The sequence below is a fragment of the Clupea harengus genome, chromosome 18, assembly GCF_900700415.2.
Source record: "Clupea harengus chromosome 18, Ch_v2.0.2, whole genome shotgun sequence".
Lineage (NCBI taxonomy): Eukaryota > Metazoa > Chordata > Actinopteri > Clupeiformes > Clupeidae > Clupea > Clupea harengus.
In genome coordinates, this window is record NC_045169.1 from 19,068,305 (window position 1) to 19,091,060 (window position 22,756).

At 43.4% G+C, this 22,756-nt stretch overlaps 2 protein-coding genes across 4 annotated transcripts in view; both read left to right on the plus strand.

Annotated features, from left to right (window-relative positions):
* The first annotated feature begins 605 nt into the window (after positions 1-605).
* On the plus strand, positions 606-4,909 carry rbm4.1 (RNA binding motif protein 4.1). Of its 2 annotated transcripts, none has more exons than XM_012830822.3 (3): positions 606-812; positions 1,669-2,104; positions 2,615-3,897. In XM_012830822.3, the coding sequence occupies exons 2-3, from the start codon at positions 1,693-1,695 to the stop codon at positions 3,475-3,477; spliced, it is 1,275 nt and encodes a 424-aa protein (XP_012686276.1). In that variant the 5' UTR covers positions 606-812; positions 1,669-1,692; the 3' UTR covers positions 3,478-3,897. The 2 variants fall into 2 exon arrangements, with proteins under 2 accessions (XP_012686276.1, XP_031440679.1); XM_031584819.2 differs by adding an exon at positions 4,827-4,909 and having other exon boundaries at positions 693-2,104; positions 2,615-3,500.
* A 2,194-nt stretch (positions 4,910-7,103) lies between these two features.
* sf1 (splicing factor 1) overlaps positions 7,104-22,756 on the plus strand; it is a 15,654-nt gene continuing 1 nt past the window's right edge. Inside the window, exons 1-12 of one of the 2 annotated variants that reach the window (XM_031584817.2) lie at positions 7,104-8,060; positions 9,160-9,291; positions 11,541-11,616; positions 14,546-14,698; positions 14,972-15,061; positions 15,481-15,664; positions 17,202-17,317; positions 18,451-18,558; positions 18,831-19,017; positions 19,718-20,024; positions 20,280-20,441; positions 20,792-22,756. The exon at positions 20,792-22,756 is cut by the window's right edge and continues 1 nt beyond it. In XM_031584817.2, the coding sequence (XP_031440677.1) occupies positions 7,793-8,060; positions 9,160-9,291; positions 11,541-11,616; positions 14,546-14,698; positions 14,972-15,061; positions 15,481-15,664; positions 17,202-17,317; positions 18,451-18,558; positions 18,831-19,017; positions 19,718-20,024; positions 20,280-20,441; positions 20,792-21,123 (2,115 nt within the window). In that variant the 5' untranslated portion in view covers positions 7,104-7,792 and the 3' untranslated portion in view covers positions 21,124-22,756. The remainder of the gene's footprint in view (positions 8,061-9,159; positions 9,292-11,540; positions 11,617-14,545; positions 14,699-14,971; positions 15,062-15,480; positions 15,665-17,201; positions 17,318-18,450; positions 18,559-18,830; positions 19,018-19,717; positions 20,025-20,279; positions 20,442-20,791) is intronic. The other variant, XM_031584818.2, reaches the window with a different exon arrangement.

Sequence of the window (22,756 nt, forward strand, 5' to 3'; positions counted from 1 at the left end):
CCAGTTGTTTTAATAGGGTGCCCTCAAAATGTGAACTGTCAAAAGTTTTATACCAGTTCAAAATGAGAAGATCGCTGCTGTGTGTTGTAGTTATTTTGGTAACTAGAAGTACAGATTGTCAGTGTGCGCCCATCACTATATTTTGACATTTGATTTTTGGGACACTTATTTTATGGGGACTGTCTGCATATTGTATGTTCTGTCTCGACTGCAGAAACCAAGAACTACTGCTCGTGAAGAAGTGACAAGTACAAAACGGATGGTGCAGCCGTTCTCGCCGGCAAGGGCACCAGCAGATTTGCATCAACTGACGGAGGGAAAGCTTCTGTTGACAGTGTTTACTTTGGAAGTGAAGAGTTTTATAGCAATATAAATATGATGAGCAAAATGTCACTCAGGACTGCCATCTTTGCGCCAACGGGCTTGTTGGGTGCCTTGGTAATCGCCGTGGATCCCTTCGCAGTGGTTTCCTGTAGTTTGTATACTTCCTACAGTTTCAGAGCGTGTGCATTTTGAACTATTTTTTTGTAATAAACCAAAATATTTTGGTGAGATGCGACTTGACTGGTTATTTAACATGTAGTTAAGTAAAGTAGATTTGAATTAGATACAAAATTATATTTCATCTGATAAGGAGCTGGCGCAGAAGGCATTTTCGCGCCGTCAACAGTGTGGAGCGCTACTGCGCACCCACCCCTTCTGTATCTTGTGGTCTCCGAAAGCGCTTGCTAACCAATGGAAAGGCATCAGCTAGCATAGCTAATGCATGTGACGCCATTTCGGTATTGGGTGTCTACGGGTGCCATTGTGAGGTATGAGCAAAGCCTTTATATATTTTTAAGTACAATATGTGTATGTTTTGGACCGTAGCTGCAAGACAGTAGCTGCGGTTATACAGAGCAGAAATTGTGCGTTATGGAGTTTGACTTAGTCAATGTAGCAAGCTATATGCTAACGGAGATAGCGTGAGTTTTTGAATGACACGATTCCTTACAGGCACCTTACTAGCTTAGTCTCGTTGGTCATTGCCTAGACGTGTGACTGATGAATGAATTGTTTTGTTGAGTTGGCTGTCTCAGGTCAGGTTTTTAGTGTCCTCCGAAATTCTTGCGCGTACATGCATTATTCGTTGTCTCACTTGCATCGTACACAACAGTAAAGTTGTCTAAGATATTAACCTAGTTTTTTAAAATTCAATAGGTACAAGCTAGCTCACTATTGTTTGTCGGCACACTCTCAGACAGTGGCAGTTCAAGCTTGTCTATTTGAGAAAACCCACCATGTTTACTTTTATGGAATGTCGAGTTCGCAGCTATAGTTCCGACACAGTTATGTTCAGGTAGGGGAATTACTTAATGCAGAGTGGTTTGTCCAGTGAGTTATTTCATTGTGGGCAGTGTAATCATATTTAAACTTGGTTTCACGTTTGCATAGTCAGGACTGACAAACACTGCCTGGCATTGTCCTGATGCAGCTAAACCACACTTTGTCCACACATAAGTCACAGTTAACGTCGGGGCCCAAGTCACTTAGTGCTACATAGTAGATCTTCTAAAGAACAGGACTAACAGAACCAGGAAGAAAAAGAAATAGAAAGATCATGTATATTCATGAAATTCATCATGTGTGTGGTATTGAACATGTTGATTAGTAACTTCTTGCTTTTAGGGTGTGTTGAAAAGGCCAATCAAAATGGTGAAAATATTCATTGGCAACCTGTCCCCCAACACAACAACGGAGGAACTCCGTGCCCTCTTCTCTCAATATGGCAAGATTTCAGAGTGCGACATCGTCAAAAACTTCGGCTTTGTACACATGGATGATAAAGCAGAGGCGGAAGAGGCCATCCGCAACCTCCACCACTATGAGTTAAACGGTCAGGCCATGAACGTGGAGCTGAGTCGAGGCAAGCCCAGGGCCTCTACGAAGCTCCACGTTGGTAACATCAGCTGCAGCTGCACCAATCAGGAGCTGCGTGCCAAGTTCGAAGAGTATGGCCCTGTGGTAGAGTGTGACATTGTGAAGGACTATGCATTTGTGCATATGGAGCGAGTAGAGGATGCCATGGAGGCAATCAGTGGACTCGACAACACCGCCTTTCAAGGTGAACTCACACTGTGCTCTAAAATGGTTGGAGTCTTAACGTAGGTGTTATTAATAAATAGCAGCTATGCAAAACATAAACACATTGGTAAGTAAGCTCAAAAGGTCAATGGTAAGTGGAGGAATGTGACATTTTTTTTGTTATAAGTCACCCTGTCAGGTTTTGTTTGTGGCGCTCAGAATGGCTACATTGGCTGATGTATACACAAATGTTTTTCTCTATGGAATGTTCTTCACATAACCCATTGAAAGGTATGGTGTATGTATACATAACATCGATTCAGCTCAGAGTAAATGTAAATGGGTAAGTCTGAAATAATTTATCAATTTACAGTGAAGTTCTTTGCCTATGAGGATACGCTAGTTTATAACTCAGACCACATTAGAAGCTCAAGTTCTCATTTATTCAGAACACCCAGGTTGTACAAACATTCTGTGATGATGATTTCTATAAGAACCTCTCAGTCACATGGCAGAGTGGCAAATTGTTTTACGTCTCTCTGTTTCCAAGGCAAACTGATGAGTGTGAAGCTCTCAACTAGCCGCCTGCGCACCGTGCCGGGGATGGGAGAGAGGACGGGTTGTTATCGGTGCGGGCAGGAAGGCCACTGGTCTAAAGAGTGCCCTTTGGACCAGAATGGCTCCTATCGCGAAGGAGCCATGGGGCCCGACGAGTCCAACGGATTCGGTCCCCCGAGGTTCGGTGGTCGCGGCCGCGGGTTCCATCGTGGCTTCAATGGGGCTGACCCGGGCTTCGGCGGCAGCTTTGCGCCCTCTCATGGCATCAGCAGGGGCGGGGCTTACGGCGGCGAGGGACCCGGTTACGGCCGGGGTGCCACGGGCTATGAGAGCGCTATGGGTTACGGCGTGCCTCCGGGTTATGGCATGGCGGCGGACCCTAGCCTGGCTCGTGCATACGGAAGCGAAGCAGCGGCTTATGGGGGCGCGGCAGCCAGTTATGGTGCGGCGATGCCAGGGTACCCTGCTCGGCGGTCCGCCTACGACGAGCGAGATCCGTACGGTGTGGTGGACTTCTACGAGAAGTATCGGGCGCGTCCGTACGGTGGCAGTTATTTCGAAGATCGACGCGCTGTTCCCATGCCCACCCCTCCTCCTCCCACCTCCTCCATCATGAGGGATCGCTTGTCCTCCTCTAGCCTTGACCCGTATGAGCGGCGCCCCCTACCCCCTCCACCAGCTCCTGGCTCCTCGTACTACTCCCGCGATCGAAGCCCAATCCGACGCGTGCCTCCCGAGGCAGAGGGCTACTCATACGAACGCTCGCGGCTCTCCCCGGTCTCCTCGCTTCCCCGGACCTCCGCGTATGACCTGCCGCGGGATCCCTACGCAGAACGGGCGCGCTATGCTTATTAGTCTCACCACACACCTTTCAGCAGGTGAGGGCTACCTCGACTTTATTCAGTTCAGGGCATGGTAACAGATGTTAAGCCGAGCGCATAAAAATGATGGTGGGTTGGTATTAAAAATGTAATTAAAATGACACTCTTAAGACTTATCTCAAAGGAATGCCATACTTGGATAAGCTTCAACAGTAACATCTGCAAAATGTAATAGTTAATCATATTACATCAGCTCCTGTACTGTAGCTCAGCTAGAAATGCATCGTGTTGGCCATGTCAAGGTCATGTGTTGAGTTTCCATGGTCAAGTCATGGCCATTGAAGGCCAATGTTTGGACAAATCCTGGCAACACAACAAAATATCTTCTGCTAATCTACCACATTTTCTGTGGGAGCAGACGATACAAAAATACAAAATTGGACTTAGGTTCAAATGACAAAGTTGGACGTGCTAAACCTAAGACGCTCTGTATGCTCGGCAGCTTCTGAAACTTGGCTAAATGACCAGCACAAACTCACCAAGTTGGCACAAATGCATCAGCTGAATAGTCTTTGCACGGATACATTGTTGATAGCAATGGCATATATGGTAAATAAGGTGTGTTAGACAATAAAGTGGCACAATTTTTTTTTATGACACAATGCCACACAAATGAAGGATGGACGTCTTTTTTTGGTGGAGTGCCTTTTTGGATGATCCTAATTCTGGAATTCAGTCATTTAAATGTGTATGTATGTATATAACAGTCGAACAATAGCTCAATTGCTTTATTTTATTCAAAGCTGTTGTATTGGCAAGCCTTTTCCCCCCAGTATCTGGTCCCGTAGCCACTGCCGTTCAGAGAATTTACTCCTTCGTTATAAGGTTATGACTAAACATTTGCTATCAGTTATAAATGCAGTACTGTCTTCCCAGGAAGTGAAATGAAACAAATTGAAATCTGTCCCAGCACCAAATGGTAGCATCATAACCACGGTAACCCAAAACGTTTTTGAGCTTTCCACCCATGCGTCAGGGTATTCTTATAGTGGCATTCAAATTTAGTCTTTGGGATCAGTCAGTGGATCAGTGTCTCTTGTTGTCACGCCTGTGAGCTTTTGTAGACATGCTAGTAATACCTTAGGAGGCTGCTGTACATTTGTGTGCTGTGCCTTTCTGAATGTGTCAAATTCAATGTGATGCACTTTCATATCAGCATTACATTCACTGGCCATACAGATCAGAAAGAAAAATGAGAAACTGTCCCCCCTCTCACCGGTTGATTCACTGTTGATGTGGTGTGCTCTCTTTTGCAGGTGTTGTACTGTCGTGCTTCCCCTGACTCGTGCTCGGTCAAGATTCTTTTATTGTTTTGTTTTGCAGCCTGTGACGCGTACCAACATCAGTGCTGTCGCGGGGTGGTGATTATCGCGGACGCGTTACTTCGGTGCGTCGGTGGCCCACGATTCGGTGTCTGTCCTCACACGGCTTATTTTTACTTTGAGAAGTTGCTTTTATCTAAACTCTATGCTTTTCTCGTACAGTAGTGTAGGTTTTTAAAAGTAGGTGTACAAAATGCTTCTAGGTAGTATCTCTCAAGTATTCACGGTTGACATTTTACATTTGTGGTAATTCTGTCTTTGTATTAATCATGTTCTGTAAGATGCAGAAAATGTTTTCACTCTAGTTAATATTTACCTCTTTGTCTCCAAGGGAGAAGTGCGTCAGTGAAATATCACAACAAATTAATATCATTTCATTCCTCTTAAAAGATATGCTAAGCTTTTTCCTGTTTTGCAGTATGCCCTATGTTTTATTTTTAAACGAATTTTAAAGGGAACCCTGCTCACGAAATCTAGAACATCATGAAGTTGAAACTCCAAAGACCCCATCCCGTCGTCCTCCAAAATTGGGCAGTACACATTTTAATTGGTTGCTTATTCTGTGAAAAGGCCACTTTTAAAGACCAGTCGTTATCCTGAAATGACGTGCTGTCGTAATGCTTTGATGTGAAATTGTTATCTTGGAGGATCATATGTCACATCTGATGGTCTGGTAAATATCTGATACAACACCAGAATAAACCAAACTGCAATACTATTGATCTGTTGGTAGATTTGTTTTAATTGTGTTGTTTATTTGTCTGTGAATTTTGCATCAGGGGATAGGCACAAATCATTAGATCACCAAGGGTTAAAAGTATAAATATAAGTTATCTGCAAAATAAGTTATGAATCAGTGCATTGGCAGTCATTGCCAGAAGAATCGCTCATGGCATGTATTTAAGATAAGATAAACTTATATTAATCCCTGTAGGGAAATTCAGATGTAATAGCAGCAAGGTAATAGGAATAAAATATATAAATAAAAATGAAATAAGATAAGTACAACGCAGCTGGCGTATATTAGATAAAAGTTGTTATGTTGGGGGTCAGTCCTCGGTGGTGGAGCCTGATGACTGGCACAAAGGACTGGCCAAGGTGCTTTGTGGCGTGCCGAGGAGGGATGGGTCTGTGGCTGAACGTGCTCCCCATCTGTGCTAGCTCGTCATAGAGGGGATGGGAGGGGCTCTCCAGGATAGCGTCCAGCTTCCTCCTCGTCCTCTCCTCCGCAACCACTTCCAGATTGTCCAGTTCAGTTCCCACCACGGAGCCAGCCTTCCTCACCAGCTTGTTAAGTTTGTTGGCATCCCTTGTGTTGATGTTACACGCCCACCCCCCACCCCCTCCAACACACCACACCAAAGAAGAGGACACTGGCGACTACAGACTGGTAAAACATCTGCAGCAGCCTATTGCACACTTTTATTTATATGTATATGTATTTATGTGCGATACCTGAAACCAAGAATGTATGCAATTTGCACAATGTATATGTCAAAGTACATTCTAGTCACATGAACATCAGCTGATTTTCATGAACTTTTTGTGGAAAGACCAAATCAATAGAGTTTTCATGGTTTTAAATCTGATTGCCCAGGTCATGCCATAATTTCAGCTTCTGCGGTGAGTGTCTGAAAAGCATCATTCCATGCCTGTTCTTGCAATAGGTGGAAACCTTGGATCAAAGAGCCCATAATTAATCAATTTATTTACCAAAATGCTATTGTCTTATCCCTTCCATGAATCATGTGTTTCACCGATCCACTTCTGGATCTTATTATAACCAGCACTTAGATACAGATTATTCCTTTGGCTTCTAGGCATATTATTGGTTTTAGATCCAATGTTTTGCTCAACCACCATGACACTTTTCTAAACTCACATGGTACATTTCAGCTTTACTTGTATCGTGTTATGACATATTGAGTGTATTAACACATGTTAAGTACTGAATTAACATGCCAGAATAAATGCTATGAAGCTAAAACAGCATCTTCTCTATGTAGGCCAATCCACTTATCAGCAATAGGAAGTAGTTTACTTTTTGTGGTTTTTCACTTTTGACTTGGGTGTATCACCTGAGAAATCGTTAACAGTAAGTAGTGGTTTTGCAAGTTACATAACTAAATGTGTAGGGTTACTGTATGTAATATCAGATTAAATTAAAATAACTTGACTGTTATTGTTATTAATACTATCATGTTGTGATTAATTAATTTAGGATAAAAAGACATTGCAAAATGCATAACTATAACATTGGATTGTATTAAGTTAAGAAACATTGTGTTTCTTATTGTCTTTTTTTGTTTTTTGGCCACTATTAAAACTACACAAATTAACCTCTTCGCACCTATATTTTAGTTCAAACACGGAGAAGGGAGCTAGAATCAGAATCAGGTTTTATTGGCCAAGTAAGTTTGCACAAACAAGGAATTTGACTTGGTAAAGTGGTTCTCAGTGTGCTTACATAGAATATACAACACAAAACAATACAAACAGTGCAACGGTCTACATGCAGACCAAGCAGCTTTTCTCGGACTAAAGTTGATATAGATACGTCACCATTGTGGAGCGTGCTTTTTTTTTTTTTTTTTTTAAAATATAAGATGGATGCAGAAGCCCATGTTCTGTCGTTCTCAAGCTAGAACCTTTTACTGGCGATGCGAAAGTAAAAAGGCCACTGCTGTATAAATATCCAATCACGTGTAGGGATGGTGATGGGATGGTTCTTGGCTCAGGCCAATCAAATGTTCCAACGGTTTTAATGACACTGCTTCTGACCTATAGTGTAAAACGTCGTTGAAGGCAGACCTCCTTTGTGAAGCTCCTCAAACGCCATCTTGAGTTGATGGTTTCGGTAATCTGAAGGAGGTTTACGGTACTCTTTTGGAAAGATTTCAGAATTGTTTGAATAGTAGGGGATATCAGGGATATCTTGATAGCGCCTTAAAACATTTTTGCTCGGATATGGCTACGGGAGCAAATGCAACTCCTCTGGGGAAGTTGCACCCAAGCATTGGCGCTAAACGAGGCTTCGAAGCCGGGCCGGGTGCGGGTGCTGGATTAATGGCTCCGCCAGGCCCTCCGGTGTCATTTCCTTCTCTTCAAAATTTCCAGCCACCTCAGGTGCCCATTGTCCCTTTTCAGCAAGCTCTCCAATTCGCACCTGTTGCAGTTACAACCTTTCAAGCCTCAATCCAACAGCCAGTACCCGTGATGAAATCGCCCGGTGGAGGTAAGGCCACAACGTGGATAAGTTAGGCCTTAGCCGTTGGTATTGTCAGTCGTGAAAGGTTAGCTGTTTAAAGCTGCCGGTGTCTGTTAAAAAAACACAACGGCCAACTTTTCCCTCATCTAGCAGAGCAGCTCCCTCTTATTCATGTTATCAACAGTGGTTATAATTAAGCTGGCCATATGTTTGCTTGGTCAGTTAGCATGCTTGCTAAGTAGTACTTTGTTCGTGGCTAGCTAGCCGATAAACGTTATCTAGCTAGCTGTGAATCTCTTGAATCAAGCATAGAGGCAGATCATTTCAATCACGATTGCCACAGTAGACAGGGTGGCGTTGCAATGTATCTAGGTAACGTACAAGTTTTAAAGCGCTGGATAATAAACCTGAAATATATTTACAGTAGACAAGTCTCGTAGTGTTCCCTAGTTCCGACCCTGCGATAAAAATTGTTCTCAAAAACAAACTGTTATAAACATTTATAGATCGTAAAAACAATCAACCTTACATATTTCAGTAGCGGTGGGTGTTTAGATTACGACTGGTATCTTGTTTGAATTTTAACTGAAACGTGAAAGTTAGGCATTTATATCTGTATTGTCAGCGAGCATGGCTAGCACAGGGTTTTTCCCGTCTTTAGGTTACTTGGCTAGCTTGTGATGTAGCTAGCAGTGCAAGGTCAAAACCCTTAAGTGTTATGCTAGTTGAGCTTAGATAACGTTAGCGATGATGGCTAATATTGGCTCTCGAGATTGTTACACTACTTTTGTTATTTATCTGTGCCATCGGTGGTTCTTTGCCCTTTGTTTCAGGCGTTTAAATACATTTGTTTACATAACCTGGACAATGTAACGTGAACGTAGACAATAAATGGACAGAAATTACATGCCTGGAATGCAGGATATGTTATTTGTCTTAAATCATTCTTTTAGCAATCCAGTCATTGTAACTGTGCATTCCGTTAATCGTTGTCAATACAAACTACGAGCTTTCTATCTCGACCTAGACCATGGTTGGTTAGTTAGGTGGTTTGAAATGAACGCAGATGTCTGTTGACGTTAGCCTGTTGAGTTTTTGCTAATGTTATATCTCTGCAACCTGGCAGACTTCGGTCAGAAGAAGAACAGGAAAAAGAGTCGTTGGAGCAGCGAGACCCCTGACCAGAAGACGGTCATCCCTGGAATGCCAACCGTTATCCCCCCTGGTCTGACTCGCGACCAAGAAAGAGCTTACATAGGTAATTATCCCGAAACCAACCGTCTCTTTTAAAACTATTGGAAATGAAAACACTGAAACAAATGTTTTGTATAAAAATGAGTGGGGTTTGTGCATATGGAAGTATTGAAGTTATCTGTGGTTGTTCTGTCTGACACTTATGAGTTATTTCCTTGTAGTTTGCATATGAAAATGTTGAAAAGAGCTCATAATTGCTGAATTCCATTAGTTGGAGTGGGTGAAAGGATGATTGTGCCTAGCCATGACTAATTTTTCTTCCTCAAGGCAAAACTTGAGTGTGCTCCCAAACTTTGTCTGTTTAGAGATGTAAACATTTTCCAAGATCAGTTTCCATTCTGAGATTTATCCTGATTTCAGATTTAAAATAAGTAATATATTGTACGTTTCTTTTCATGCATTCAGAGCCTGTGAAAATGTTCCCTGGTTTCCAATGCAAACAAAAGCCTATTTGAAGGTTTTTTTTATAATCACTCTCTCTAATGAAATTCAGCCTTTTCACCCCAAGTCCCCCCGCCTCAATTTCACTGTTGAATTTACTAACATGTAATATGCAGGCCATTGATGATGGCCCTGGAGGTGCTGGTGTTTTCTCTTAGAACCATCAGCATCACTGTGGTCGTCGTCATCCAGTAACAAAGTATTTTACCAAATCTCAATAATTTTCAAGAATTATTGTAACATGTGCTCCTGTCCCTGCTTTAGGTCAGTTTATGGTCATAAATCAACTTCAGCATTGTAAAGGCACAGAACAAATTTTTGCCACTTCTGAAGGGTCTTGTCATCCCATTTCCTTGGTACTTCGGCATCTAAATTCTCCACAGGCCTCCTTTTTTGCATCAGCTCAATCCTTGAGCTCTTGGTTTGTGGAATCATTTGGATCATGGTCCAGTTAGTGCTCATTTATGTCTTAGCACCCAGTATCTTCATATTTCTTAATAGCTTAAACTCATAAACATCAGGTTCCCGCATGCAAAGGGCAACATTCTGGCAGTTGGCCAAATTAGAACTCCTCTTGGCTGTACTGCATAGTGCACATGCTGATATGTTTACAGCATTGTATTTCTGCAAATATTTCCCTTATAGTAGATCCATCCCTAGATGCAGTGCTAAAGTTTAAAGCCAAGTGGTTTCTCATTCTCTCTATACATTTGTATATGTATTACTCTTCCAGCTATAACCAATGGAAAAGTAGTCGTTCCTGAAAATGTGGAACTGCATAGAGCACATTCAAATGCTCACATACATGGCCTGTAGCTCCACTGCTTGTCTTAGTGAGGAGTGTTGCCAAGTATGGCCTGTCAATAACAAATGCGTTATTGATATCCCTGTTTTGTTTTCTTCATGATGTCCCCCCCTCCCCGTGGTGTAGATGTTTCTGTGGTGTTGAAATTTGTGTTGATGTCTGTCTTATGTTGGATCCTCTTGTCACCCGGTGTGCACCCCCAACAGAGGACGTTAAAAAGGGGACCCAGTCACAGCAGTCCTCCTCCATAGTTGTTATAAACACAAATTAAAATGGTCACCTACTAATTATTTGCTCCCTGGTTAGCCAAAACTTTTGTTGGAGTGTGGTGGGGGGTTAACTTATGAATCCAGTTATGATTTTCTTTTTTCAATTGTGTACAAGGTTTCCATTGGTTTAGCCACACTTATTATTATATATTTAAAAATGCACATGTTTTGTATGCTGTCTGATATTATTATTTATTAATTTATTGAATCGACAGTTACTTCAAAAGATACGTTGGCACGCAATAGAAACCTAGATTGACCAGTGTTTGTTTCTACTGCCCTAAAAGTTTACTTTTGAATGTAACCCTTCTATCTTGTTTAGGATACCAAATTGTTAACGTTGTTGGCAGATTTAGACAGACCAGCCATGTTCCCTCCTCTATGTTTTGAAGTTTAGGCCAATAGGGCGCCACCACTGGGGAAAGCTGTTTAGTGATTGGTTGGGATACCTATCTGGTGCATCAGTATCCCTTAAATAAGATGAAGGGTTTCTTGATTATAGCATATTCACTACAGTATATGTGTTTTATTTTGTGTGCAATTGACCTGCTTTTTTTGCTTTAATCTTGTTGAATGCAATGATGGTGATGGTTACAGTAATTTTGTTCCTCTCTCACGTCATTGACAAAAGGCAGTCGTCTAAATGAAATGCACTTGTTCTCGCCCTTGTTTTTTTGCTGGTAACCACATTTTTCTCCGTCCTTCTTTGTTTTTCTTTCCTAACCTGATTTCTTCCAGTCCAACTGCAGATTGAAGACCTGACACGTAAACTGCGTACGGGAGACCTGGGAATCCCTGTAAACCCTGAGGACAGGTCGGATAAACTTTTAAACCCCCACAAAACAGTAACACTTTCTTTACCTTTTCTGAATCATCCTCTGTGAAGCCAAAATGCTTTACGTTTTCTGCATCATTTTGTGGAACTCTAGCATGTCCTAGCCGAGAGGAATGGGTAGCTATGATGTGTAGGCTTACATTGTACAAGTGTCACATCAACAGAGAATATTAGTTGAATGTATGCCATTCCATTTCTTTACTTCTCAATAGCGATATAGGAGCCCTATATACGAAAAGGTTGAGGACCGCTTTTGTTAAAATTGTGTAATTTTAGCCTATGCTGATTTTATTGGAGAAGTAAAGCAATGATTGAATGAATGAATGTGACCTATTGACTAAGACGTTATAGTGTAACATCATATTTTCAATTATATCAGACTAGAGCATTTCTCAGTGTTGCTCCTTGACCCAGTTTACAGCTGGTACAACACTTCCCCACTGGGAGGAAGCTTGTGTGTCTGAAGCTGCTTTTGCAGTGCTTGTTCTTTAGACTCAAGACAGTTAAGGAACAGAATGAGAAACGTTGTTTCTGTAACAAGTCAGACGTTTTGTCTTTTTTTCTTAATGTTGAGATTTTACATCAATATACCAGTTAAGCAAATTATAATAATAGTATCCTGCTCATATCCATACACTTCAGATGTCTAGTTTGTATTGAAAGTGAATGGTTCAGGTTCAGAGAATATATGTCCTTCCCAATATTTTGTGGCTGCTATCTTGATTTGATTTCTCTGCGGAAAACTTTACAACTGATGAGCCATTTGGCTCTGGGAAGATTTATATTGTCTGAACCTGAGATTATTGGCTTTTGGTTTATAGTGTCAATTCTTTAGTATCTAGGAAGCTTACACTTAATTCTTAGCTGTAACACTTTTAATGTACTTTTTTGCTAGTTTCTCAATGTCTAATGTATATGTTTGCATGAGTGAAATAGAGATCTTACATTTTTACAGTTTATTTCAAAGCCAGACGTTCTTAACCACTGAATGTGTTTTTAAATTGAAGTGTAAAGATATGTCACTAGAACAGCACAGGTTTACTTACATTATCAGTCATGAAGTTGTGGTAAGTGTTAGAAGGGCTGTGACGGGCAAAATCAAATAACCGTTCCGGTTCCGGAATTCTGTTTGCATTGGTTGTGTCTTCTTGGAACACCTCAAGTGTTCTGTTAGCTATCAGTATTGTTCCTTAACTCCCTCATCAGTCCAGTTTTCACATTTGAGGTGTCTAAATTTCCTCCAAACCTTTGCCTGAATCCTGACTACATTGATTGATTTATTGTTTTTCCCATGGTCACTAATGGTTTTCCATAGCCGGGGCAGTGTCTCTCCCATTTAGCCCAAGAGTTATTCCACAGTATTCCAGATTTGCGCACTTGAAGCAATCTAGGAGGAGAATCCACCTGAACGGCATATTCCAGAAATAACCAGAACATAACGGCATTGACTCGCTCCTAACCCTAGTTTGCCTAAGCGTTTTATTCCTTTTTATACATATTTATATAGAGATATACATAGACGAACCCCAAAACAGGAACTGTCATGTTAATTTATGTTTCTGTGCTAGCTTACAATCCCTCCCTCACTCATAGTCTTTTCAGCGTAATCATAATCCAACATTTTTACAGCAAAGCCTAAAAATGCCCCAAGTCTTTCAGAAGCGTGTCCTCTGGATCCTTGCTTTGCTACTCCCTTGGTCCTTCCTCCCACCCCAACATGGGCGAAGTTTAGCGCCATCAGGGAGTGTTCCAGGTGGTCAACGTTGGAGTTTACAAGCCTAAAAGAGAAATTCCTTTCTCTGTGCAACTTTTTTTTTTTAACAAAGGAAAGTGCATATATATATATTTATTTATATACAGCCAGCCATAATCCTTTCTGCTCTCTGGTCGGTTCCTCGTGAGCCTAACCACACTGAAGCAGCTCGCAGGCGCTCTCTCACTCTGCAGAGAGCGCTTGGTGGGGGTGTGCGGGGAAACGGCTAACGTCTAATCCTGATTCATTCTCTCTAACCCAGACATGACCCCCCTCCCCCCTTTTGGTGACCTTTAACCTTTTTCTAAGCACAGAGCCTCCTCCAACAGCATAACAGGTTCTCTCGGCGACCCACGGGGCAGGTAACGCTCGGACTGGACCTAAAAAAAAAAAAAAAAAAAGCCCGACGCCACCACAGCCTCTTCCGTGACTGGAAGTCCCAACCTCGAGCTTCAAGCTAGCTGTTTTTTCCTTTAGCATAACCCCCGTCATAAACCACCTTCACTCTGCTCTGCTCTCCTCTGGGTCTAAAAGGTTGCAGAGACCAAGACTACTGTTGTGGTCTTTCTAGTAGCCCACTCAAGACCAACACAGGAAGGCATAACAAACTTGACCCATTTAGCACCCCCTCACCTCCTAAACCCTTCCGAGTTATTCTGTAGTCTGAATTGTCGAAGCTCATGCTTTTAGTTGTAGAGGTTAAATGCAAACTTAATTTTATAGTCTGCAAAATTCACATTGTATGTGGGAGACGGCCAGTCTATTCTGAAAGACAACTGGATTGTCCCCAAAAATTTGGCTTTGGTGTCCATCGGCACGTTTTAGTTTTTGTCATGGCTATTCTTCCATTTCCTCCCCAACGGAAAGTCCCACCCCTTTAGTTTTTGCCCGCCTTTTTGTGTTGATACTCAAGACGTGATGCCATGCACTTCAAGTGACCTCAAAAACAAAGATGACGCCCCCCCCCCCCCCCTTCCCCAAAAAAGAAATTCCTCTACCAGGGTTTAGACAGTTGAAGGAATCGTGTTGAGTTTGTGCTGAGACTAGAGTTGTGTGTGTGTGTGTGTGCACTGAGACGGGCAGACCTGTGGCAGATTCTCATGCTGGCCTTCCCCATTCTGTCCCCTGCTCTCCTCTCCTCTCTCGCACTCACAGGTCTCCCTCACCAGAGCCCATCTACAACAGTGAGGGCAAGAGGCTGAACACCCGCGAGTACCGCACCCGCAAGAAGATCGAGGAGGAGCGCCACGCCCTCATCACAGAGATGGTCGGCCTCAACCCTGAGTTCAAGCCTCCCGCAGACTACAAGTAAGGCCGCCACACCACAGTGCTCTCACACTGTCTGTGCAAAGGGATTTGTTGTTTCTCTCGTCGTCTTTGGTGTTGCTGTTAAAATGTCTCCTCCTAAGGTGACCTGCAGTGGAGAGAGACTTCCCATTTGTAATTTTAGACTTGGGAATACATGTTTCCTACCCTTCAGTACTGAATAGAGTGTCTGTGTTTCAGTTGTACTCCATTACTGCACTGTATCCCTATGAAACCCTGTCTGTGCTGACCTGCTGTCTTCCTCTGCTTCGCCAGGCCCCCCGCCACCAGGGTGAGCGACAAGGTCATGATCCCACAGGACGAGTATCCGGAGATCAACTTTGTGGGTCTGCTGATTGGCCCACGGTAAGCCTTTTAAAAACAAGCCATTGTCTTTGCTGCTGTGACAATTTCCCCGTTGAAGGTCACAAAGGTTATGTTATTTTGTAATTCACAGGTTATTGGCAATCTTTTTATGGTTTTGAAAGACCGAAAGTCTCAAAGCAGCTTAAATAGTGAAATGTCATTGGGTTGATGTCATCATAACAAGGCTGCTTTTCTCAGAAGCAGTGATGTGCCACAATGAAGGGACAAAAAATATAGTATCCCTATTTAATCAAGACCAAAGCACATCAAAGCTTTTGGCAAACACAGGCCATGTTCATACGTCTTTGTAAAATGCAAATGTGACTGTGTATAGAAGAACAAGTTCCCCTTACAAACATCCAAAGTCAACCTGAGGAACTAAAATAATGACCTTGTGTTTCCCCCCTGTGCGTTGCCAGTGGTAACACTCTGAAGAACATTGAGAAGGAGTGCTGTGCTAAGATCATGATCCGCGGGAAAGGGTCGGTGAAGGAGGGCAAAGTGGGCCGCAAGGACGGCCAGATGCTGCCCGGCGAAGACGAGCCGCTGCACGCTCTCGTCACCGCCAACACCATGGAAAACGTCAAGAAGGCCGTGGAGCAGGTGCGTGTTTCAGTCTGTTATGTCTGTCTGTTGTTAACGTTAAGGGTTCAATGCGCTGCTGTTAAATATTTATACAGCAACTATAATGATAATTGTAATCATGGGTAATTAGGGCCAATGATTTTCCGTTTCAAAAAAATGCATTTTCCGTTTCACATTTGGTGAATTCCGTTTTTTTTTCCATTTCAGCTCATTTTGTTCACCCTGAGGTAGATTGATGGCTTAAAATGAGTGAATAATATGTGCCCTTCTTAGATTGTTGTTTGCCAGCCAACAACAGAACAGAAGACTAAACATTTTTTGTTTTAAATGCGATTGGGCAGACGAGCGCGTGATTGTGACTGAATGTGGCTTTAGCGGAGATCTGTGGGTCAACCGTTGAAAAGGGGGCGTGGCCGGAGCAGAGTTTAGCGCAGACGTGACATTTTCACAGTGGTTTTGTTCTTTAATTAATGTTTGTTCATCGTTGCAATCGTTGTTGTGTTTATTTGAAAGAAATATAGCCTTGCAGCCCAAAATACAGGGGAATTTGGGCGATTTGTATGAACCAAATGCTGTTTCCGTTTCAAAGGTGCAATTCCGTTTCAAAGTGTTCATTCCGCGAATTCCGTCCGTTTTCCGTTATCGCGGAAAATCATTGGCCCTAGGTAATCTATGACCAAATCACTGACAACAGCATGGAGAATGTTAAGAAGGCTGTGGAGCAGACTATTTCAGTCTGCTTGTTATTAATATTAATTATTATTAATTATAAATGTTAATATGAGGGGTGGGTGTGATTGCAGATGTGGTGCAGTTAAAGGTAGTTCCTGTTGTCAGAACTGAGAACCCCTTTAGATCAACTGCACTGATTGTTGATTAAAGGACAGAAGAAAAGATCCTGTTTTACTGCCAACACCATAGAGAAGGTCAAAAAGGATGTAGACTTCTGAGTCATCTCTGTGGCCTGCCCTTACTTCTAACTGCGATGTGGTTCTCAGAATGTTTTACTACAGAGGCGGCATTGCATAGGAATGGCAACTGTTAGCATGGGACAAAATCGGGGAAAACCGGCTATGTCAAAAAAATTGAAAAGACTATGCAAGTCTTTCCGTTTGGTGGCATTCTTCTCTCTCCCTCTTTCTTTCTTTCTTTCTTTCTTTCTTTCTTTCTCTCTCTCTCTCTCTCTCTATCTCTCTCTCATGCAGTCGATTGTCAGGTCCAAATGACTGGACATTCTCTTAGTTAATTTGTGGAACCGGTCATAGGAATCCTGGGAAGTTCTAGGGATTATAAACTGAAATATAGTTCTTAGTTTAGTCTTCCATGGATTAGCTTTTTGTTTATTTCTGCAGCGTGATGTTTTCCACTTGAATTGACATGGTGGAAGTAGTCTAATAGAAACGTCATGGAAAAGGATGTTCAATTTTCATTAAATAATAAAGTACACTGTGTACTTGTAGGTCGTGAAAGGTCTTTTTAAAATTTGTATTAAATGAAAATGAGGGGGAACCCAGGCTTTTGAATAAACCTTTCCTATGTGTGTTTGTGTGTGTAGATCCGAAACATCTTGAAACAGGGTATTGAGACGCCTGAAGACCAGAATGATCTACGGAAAATGCAGCTGAGGGAGCTGGCCCGACTCAACGGCACCCTGAGAGAGGATGACAACAGGTACACACACAAACACACCCACGCACAAAAGCACACCCTTGCACACAAGACACTGCCAGTGTACACACACACGCACACACAAAACATACATACATACATACAAACACACACCCTTGCGCACAAGACACTGCCCTCTTCACACACAGGTATGCATGTAAAAACACCACAAACGTACACACATGCATGCTTGGACAAACATACACTTACACACACACACACTTACAGACACTGCTCTAAGATTATGTAAGCCCTCCTCGTCAGCAGCCTGAGTCATCGTCTCTGTTGGCACGGAAGGTTCAAACGGAGCAGGGCTTTTGGCCGACTTGAGTTCATGGCCGTCGAGTAGTAGAGCTGTTTTACCTGCGTTTGTTCAGGAGTGATGAATGGCAAACTGCACGCACGGACAGGGTCGACCCTAAATTGTACAACTAATGGGAAATTCATATGAATGTGCAACTCAAGCATAACAGCTGCTGTCCAACAGCTGATGCACAAATGTTTTATGAGTCAGTGGATTGTACATGGATTAATTTACTTTCACTCTTAAGTCTAGATGTTATTCTCGCCTAATATATTAGTACTGTTGATGGATATTATTCTAACATTTCTAATCCTTATAGTCTATGAGTTGTAAGGAAGAGACGTTTGCATTGCGACTGCTACACAACCTGTTAGGGAGATCAGCATGCTGCCCTTTCTCCAGCCTGTTCAGCTGCTGGACGACTGTATTTGGTCTTTTTTTTTTTTTTTTTTTTTTTTTTTTAACATAAAAACACAATGAGACAAATATCTACAAACATGTATGACAACAACAACAACAACAACAAACAGTTGACAGAACACATCAGGGGATGGGGGAAGGGTGCAGGGATGACACCTTAAGACAGCAGACTATTGCATAGACATGACATTAAGCAGAAATAAGTTAGTGACTATGATGCATGAAACAGGAGAGCCTATGAATACCCCAGCAGGACTGTATTTGGTCTTGACATTCTACTGTGTTAGAGACGCTGAAGTGGGACCTGGCAAACACAATAGATGTCTTTGTGGCCTAGTAGATTGGATAATGAAACTAAATTAAATCTCTGTATTGTGCTGTTCCTCCTGCCGTTACCCACCCCCTGAATCAGGATCCTCCGCCCATGGCAGAGCTCGGAGCAGCGCAGCATCACCAACACCACCCTCTGCACCAAGTGTGGTGGAGCCGGCCACATCTCCTCCGACTGCAAGTTCACCAGGTAACGCACAAACACACCTATCAAATGGCACGAAGTAGGACCTGGTTATTGAATTGGACTTAATTCAAGTATTTAGGCTTGTTGTTTTGAAGTATTTGTGGGATTTTTGTAAAAAAAAAAAAAATGTACCCTTTTTAATCTTAACCCAGTTGTATGTACTCATAAATAACACTCGCACATACAGTTGAATGTTTAGCAGATTGAGATATGTATATTATATATTACAGTTGAGATATTCATTATAACACTCCCCCCCCCCCCCCCACTTGCAGCACCAACACCTACACCCCCCGCCCGGGCGAGCCCCCCCAGTCTGCTCAGGATAAGGCGCGCATGGATAAGGAGTACCTCTCCCTCATGGCTGAGCTCGGGGAGGCCACCGCACCCTCCTCCGGCGGGGGCCACTCCAACAACCAGAACTCTGGTCACCGCGGCTCCGGCAACAACCAGGGGCCACCGGTGAGTGTCTGTGGTTTGGTCGTCTTGTCCTTATTGCTCATCTCGCCGCTCGTCTTATTGCTTGTCTGATCGTCGTCGTCATTGTTTTCCTTTGTTTGGTTTTGTTTGTTAACCGCTGCTGATAAAGGGCGCTCCGTCCGCTGTTCTCCATCCTGTTCCTGTGGACTGACAGCGCTGCACTCAATCTAATTATGTCTATTGTAAGATTTTGGATGGGTTTCAGGGTTTTCCCCAGGCACAGTAATGTGTCAGACATCTAGTGGGATACCCCCACAGCAAGATGCATGGAGTGCAGTGCTTTGAGTCCACAGGAGTAGAGATGCTGTCAGTGGAGGCACGCTAGATCTAATAACACAAAGGTCGGGGGATTAGAACTCGTAGATCTCGTAGGGCCAGTCAGTTTGGATTGAGGATTACTTGCTTACCGCACCTTTTAAATGTCGACACTTTGAAATTAAGCTGCCTGACTAATTACTGCAAGTATGTAGTCTTTCAGAGTCAGATTGAGAGAGGCACACAGAGAGAGAGTGTGTGACTGAGATGGTCAACTGCAGCTGTGAAATACCCCTCCTGTTATTGTCTGTGTTGTTCTGAGCACTTGCCGAATTGTCGTGTGCTGACTGCTGTTCTCTCCATGTGTGTGCTGACTGCTGTTCTCTCCATCTGTGTGTGCTGACTGCTGTTCTCTCCATGTGTGCAGAGCCGTCCTCCCTGGATGAACTCCGGCCCGTCTGAGAACAGGAACTTCCACAACATGCACGGAGGCCATGGCGGCCACGGCGGACACGGCGCTCACGGAGGCCATGGCGGCGGACACGGAGGCCACAGTGGTCACGGCGGGCACCACAACTACCCGCCTCCCATGCAAAACATGGGAGCCCCCCCCATGCCACCCAACCCCAACGGGATGCCTCCTCCGTGGATGCAGCCGCCACCTCCTCCCATGGGGCAGGGCCCTGCTCCTCCCGGACACCCCATGGGTGAGTGTCTGCCAAACCTGCAATACGGTACAAGTCTAAAACTACTTTATCCTAAAACAGGTTCACTATATAGAGCTGTTTGTGTCTGTCTCTGTCTGTCTGCCTGTCTGTCTGTCTGTCTGTCTGCCTGTCTTTACCCCTCTCTTACTCATTCTTTTTCCGGTTCTATTAAATCCCCTTTTTAATTCACGTTCACGTGTCTCCAAGTCACTCCTCAGATTGTCATTAGTAACCGTGACTGAGTGGTTAGCTGATACCCATGATCCTCTTCTGTCTCTTCAGGTTTGCTGCCTCCCCCGATGGGCATGATGCCTCCTCCTCCTCCTCCCCCCAACGGTCAGCCCCCACCCCCCTCTGGACCCCTGCCGCCATGGCAACAGCAGGCCCCCCCTCCTCCTCCCACCAGCAGCATGGCTACCAGTGCGCAGCTGCCGTGGCAACAGAGTGAGTGTGCAGACTTCTGATGTCCCGAACAGAATGTCCTTGTGATGAAGAACACAATGGAGCCACTTTACCTGATCTCGCTGCTTTGATACGCTCATGAGTGTACATAATCAATTATGGTGAACTTCGTGTAGTCCAGTGAAATTTATGCTGATGGAATACTTAACGAATCTGAACAGCTATGTTAGTGAGTTGTTCGCTTTGTGAGTGGAGATCGTGTGCATAGATGAGAGTTGTTTAGATGACCCTGCATTTTCCTTGTCAAAGTATGAGTGTGTATATTTTAGAAACCGTATAAATGCAATGATTTGTCTGGCTGTCCTCTAAACACCCCTCTCCCCTTTTAACAGACACCCCCACCACGTCCTCTCCCGGCACGGGCAACCTGCCCCCGTGGCAACAGCCCCAGCAGTCAGCTGGATCCGGCGCCCAGCCGCCTCCCCCGATGGGCAACCCGTCCATGGTGCCCCCCCCTCCAGGGGTGCAGCCCCCTCTACCCCCTGGAGCTCCCCCTCCCCCTCCCCCACCCCCTCCTGGCTCTGCTGGTATGATGTACGCCCCCCCACCCCCACCTCCCCCGATGGACCCCTCCAACTTCGTCACCATGATGGGTATGGGGGTGCCGGGCATGCCGCCATTTGGAATGCCCCCTGCACCCCCTCCCCCACCCCCACAGAATTAAGATGACCTCATCATACCCCTACCCCCTCTCCCACTCAACCTCACACTTACACCCGCCCTGCCATCCCCGAATATAACCCTCCACCCGTCTCCATGTCGACCACACGGGGAGGCTCATCTGCAGGACTTTGACTTGATTGGTCAGTAGCTGCTGGGCCGCAGACTACTCTGCTTGTGTCAGGTTGTTGCTTTTATTTTTAAAAAAAGATTTCAGATTTTTGATCGTGTGGTTGACTCTTGTAAATCTGTTTAACTTAATTTGCGTTTTTTTTTCCCGTTTGATTTTTCTTTTCTTTTTTTTCATTTTTAAATTGCAATGTTTTTGATTCCTAGTCCTGAGTTCCATTAATTGTCCTTGACAGGGAAAGAATGGCATGTGATATATCTTCATTATTTTATTTTTTTCTTCCTTTGTCCTGGTGAACGTGCATTCAAAGTTCTTCACTCTTCCTAGCCAGTGAATAGTGACTCTCTTTAAGATACAGAACCGACATTCCAGCCAATAAATGATCATTTTATATCAGTGCGGTGCAGAATTTTATTTTCTTGCTTAAAGAAATTACACAAATCTATATTAATCTCAACTAATGCTTCAGATGTTCTCATCTTCCTGTTCCATCGAGCTGTACAAAACTGCTTCTACTTCCTGTTCACAATCTCTCCTATCCAAATTAACACTTCATCTGACATGTTCACTGCCTTCCTTTGAAGTTTTACTAAATATTTTTGTAAAGGGGTTGAAATAAAACGATGCATAAAACTAGAGGTATAGTGAAAACAAAAAATGATATTGCCTGGTCTTGCTTACTGCACCTAGTTCACATGCCATTGGTTGCCATGTAAATACAGGTTACATGTTTATAATTTTTTTTTTAGAACTTTTTTCTGTAAATTTTGATTGAAAAATAACGCATGTGTCTTGATGGGGAGTTGAACACGTGTTGGTTGGACTGTCGTGACGGGGCCTGTGAAGTACTTGAATTCTGGTGGTTCATTGCATTGATCCCAAATCTCCATCATACTGTCTCAGTCAGTTCAGCTCCCCTGTACATGGTCAGGCATCCTGTATTAGTGGTTCTTTTTTGAGTTTTTGATTATTTTAAAAGCCAAAAAATTATTTTGATTACATGGTAAAAAGGAAAAAAAATGCTTGCATTTTGCTTACTGCCGTCGTGGCGTCTGTGTCCGGCCTGAGTTGTGAAGTCTAGTTTGAGAAGATACCGAAGAAGGAAAAAAAAAAAACACATTTGAGGTTGTTGCTTGTAATTAAACCCATTCTTCTTAAAATTCTGCGTGGTTAGTGTTTTATTTTGATGCCATTTTAACGTCGTCATTTGTCAGCGCTTTCATCGAAGACTGTTCACAGGCTGTATTTAACTTTTTGCTCATAAAAATCATGTCTTATGTATGACTGCACCAGCAGCTAAGCTTATCGGCCTGTTTGTATTGGACTGACCAGTCATGCGGCAACATGCTGATTGTTTGACATCCCGAGGGGATGACTTGAGGTTTTATTATAAATAGTTTTGTGTATTTGGTTGCAGATACTTTTTTTTCTGATACATTTACTGTAACTGTCGAGTTAATTTCCCAAGCATCTCTTACTACAATAAAGAGGATAACTTTGGTCTATA

Bases quoted from the DNA above. Each gene is read 5' to 3' on its own strand.
- rbm4.1 (XM_012830822.3), top strand. From the start codon at position 1,693: ATGGTGAAAATATTCATTGGCAACCTGTCCCCCAACACAACAACGGAG. The intron at 2,105-2,614 runs GTGAACTCACAC...TCTGTTTCCAAG, and splicing joins CGACAACACCGCCTTTCAAG to GCAAACTGATGAGTGTGAAG.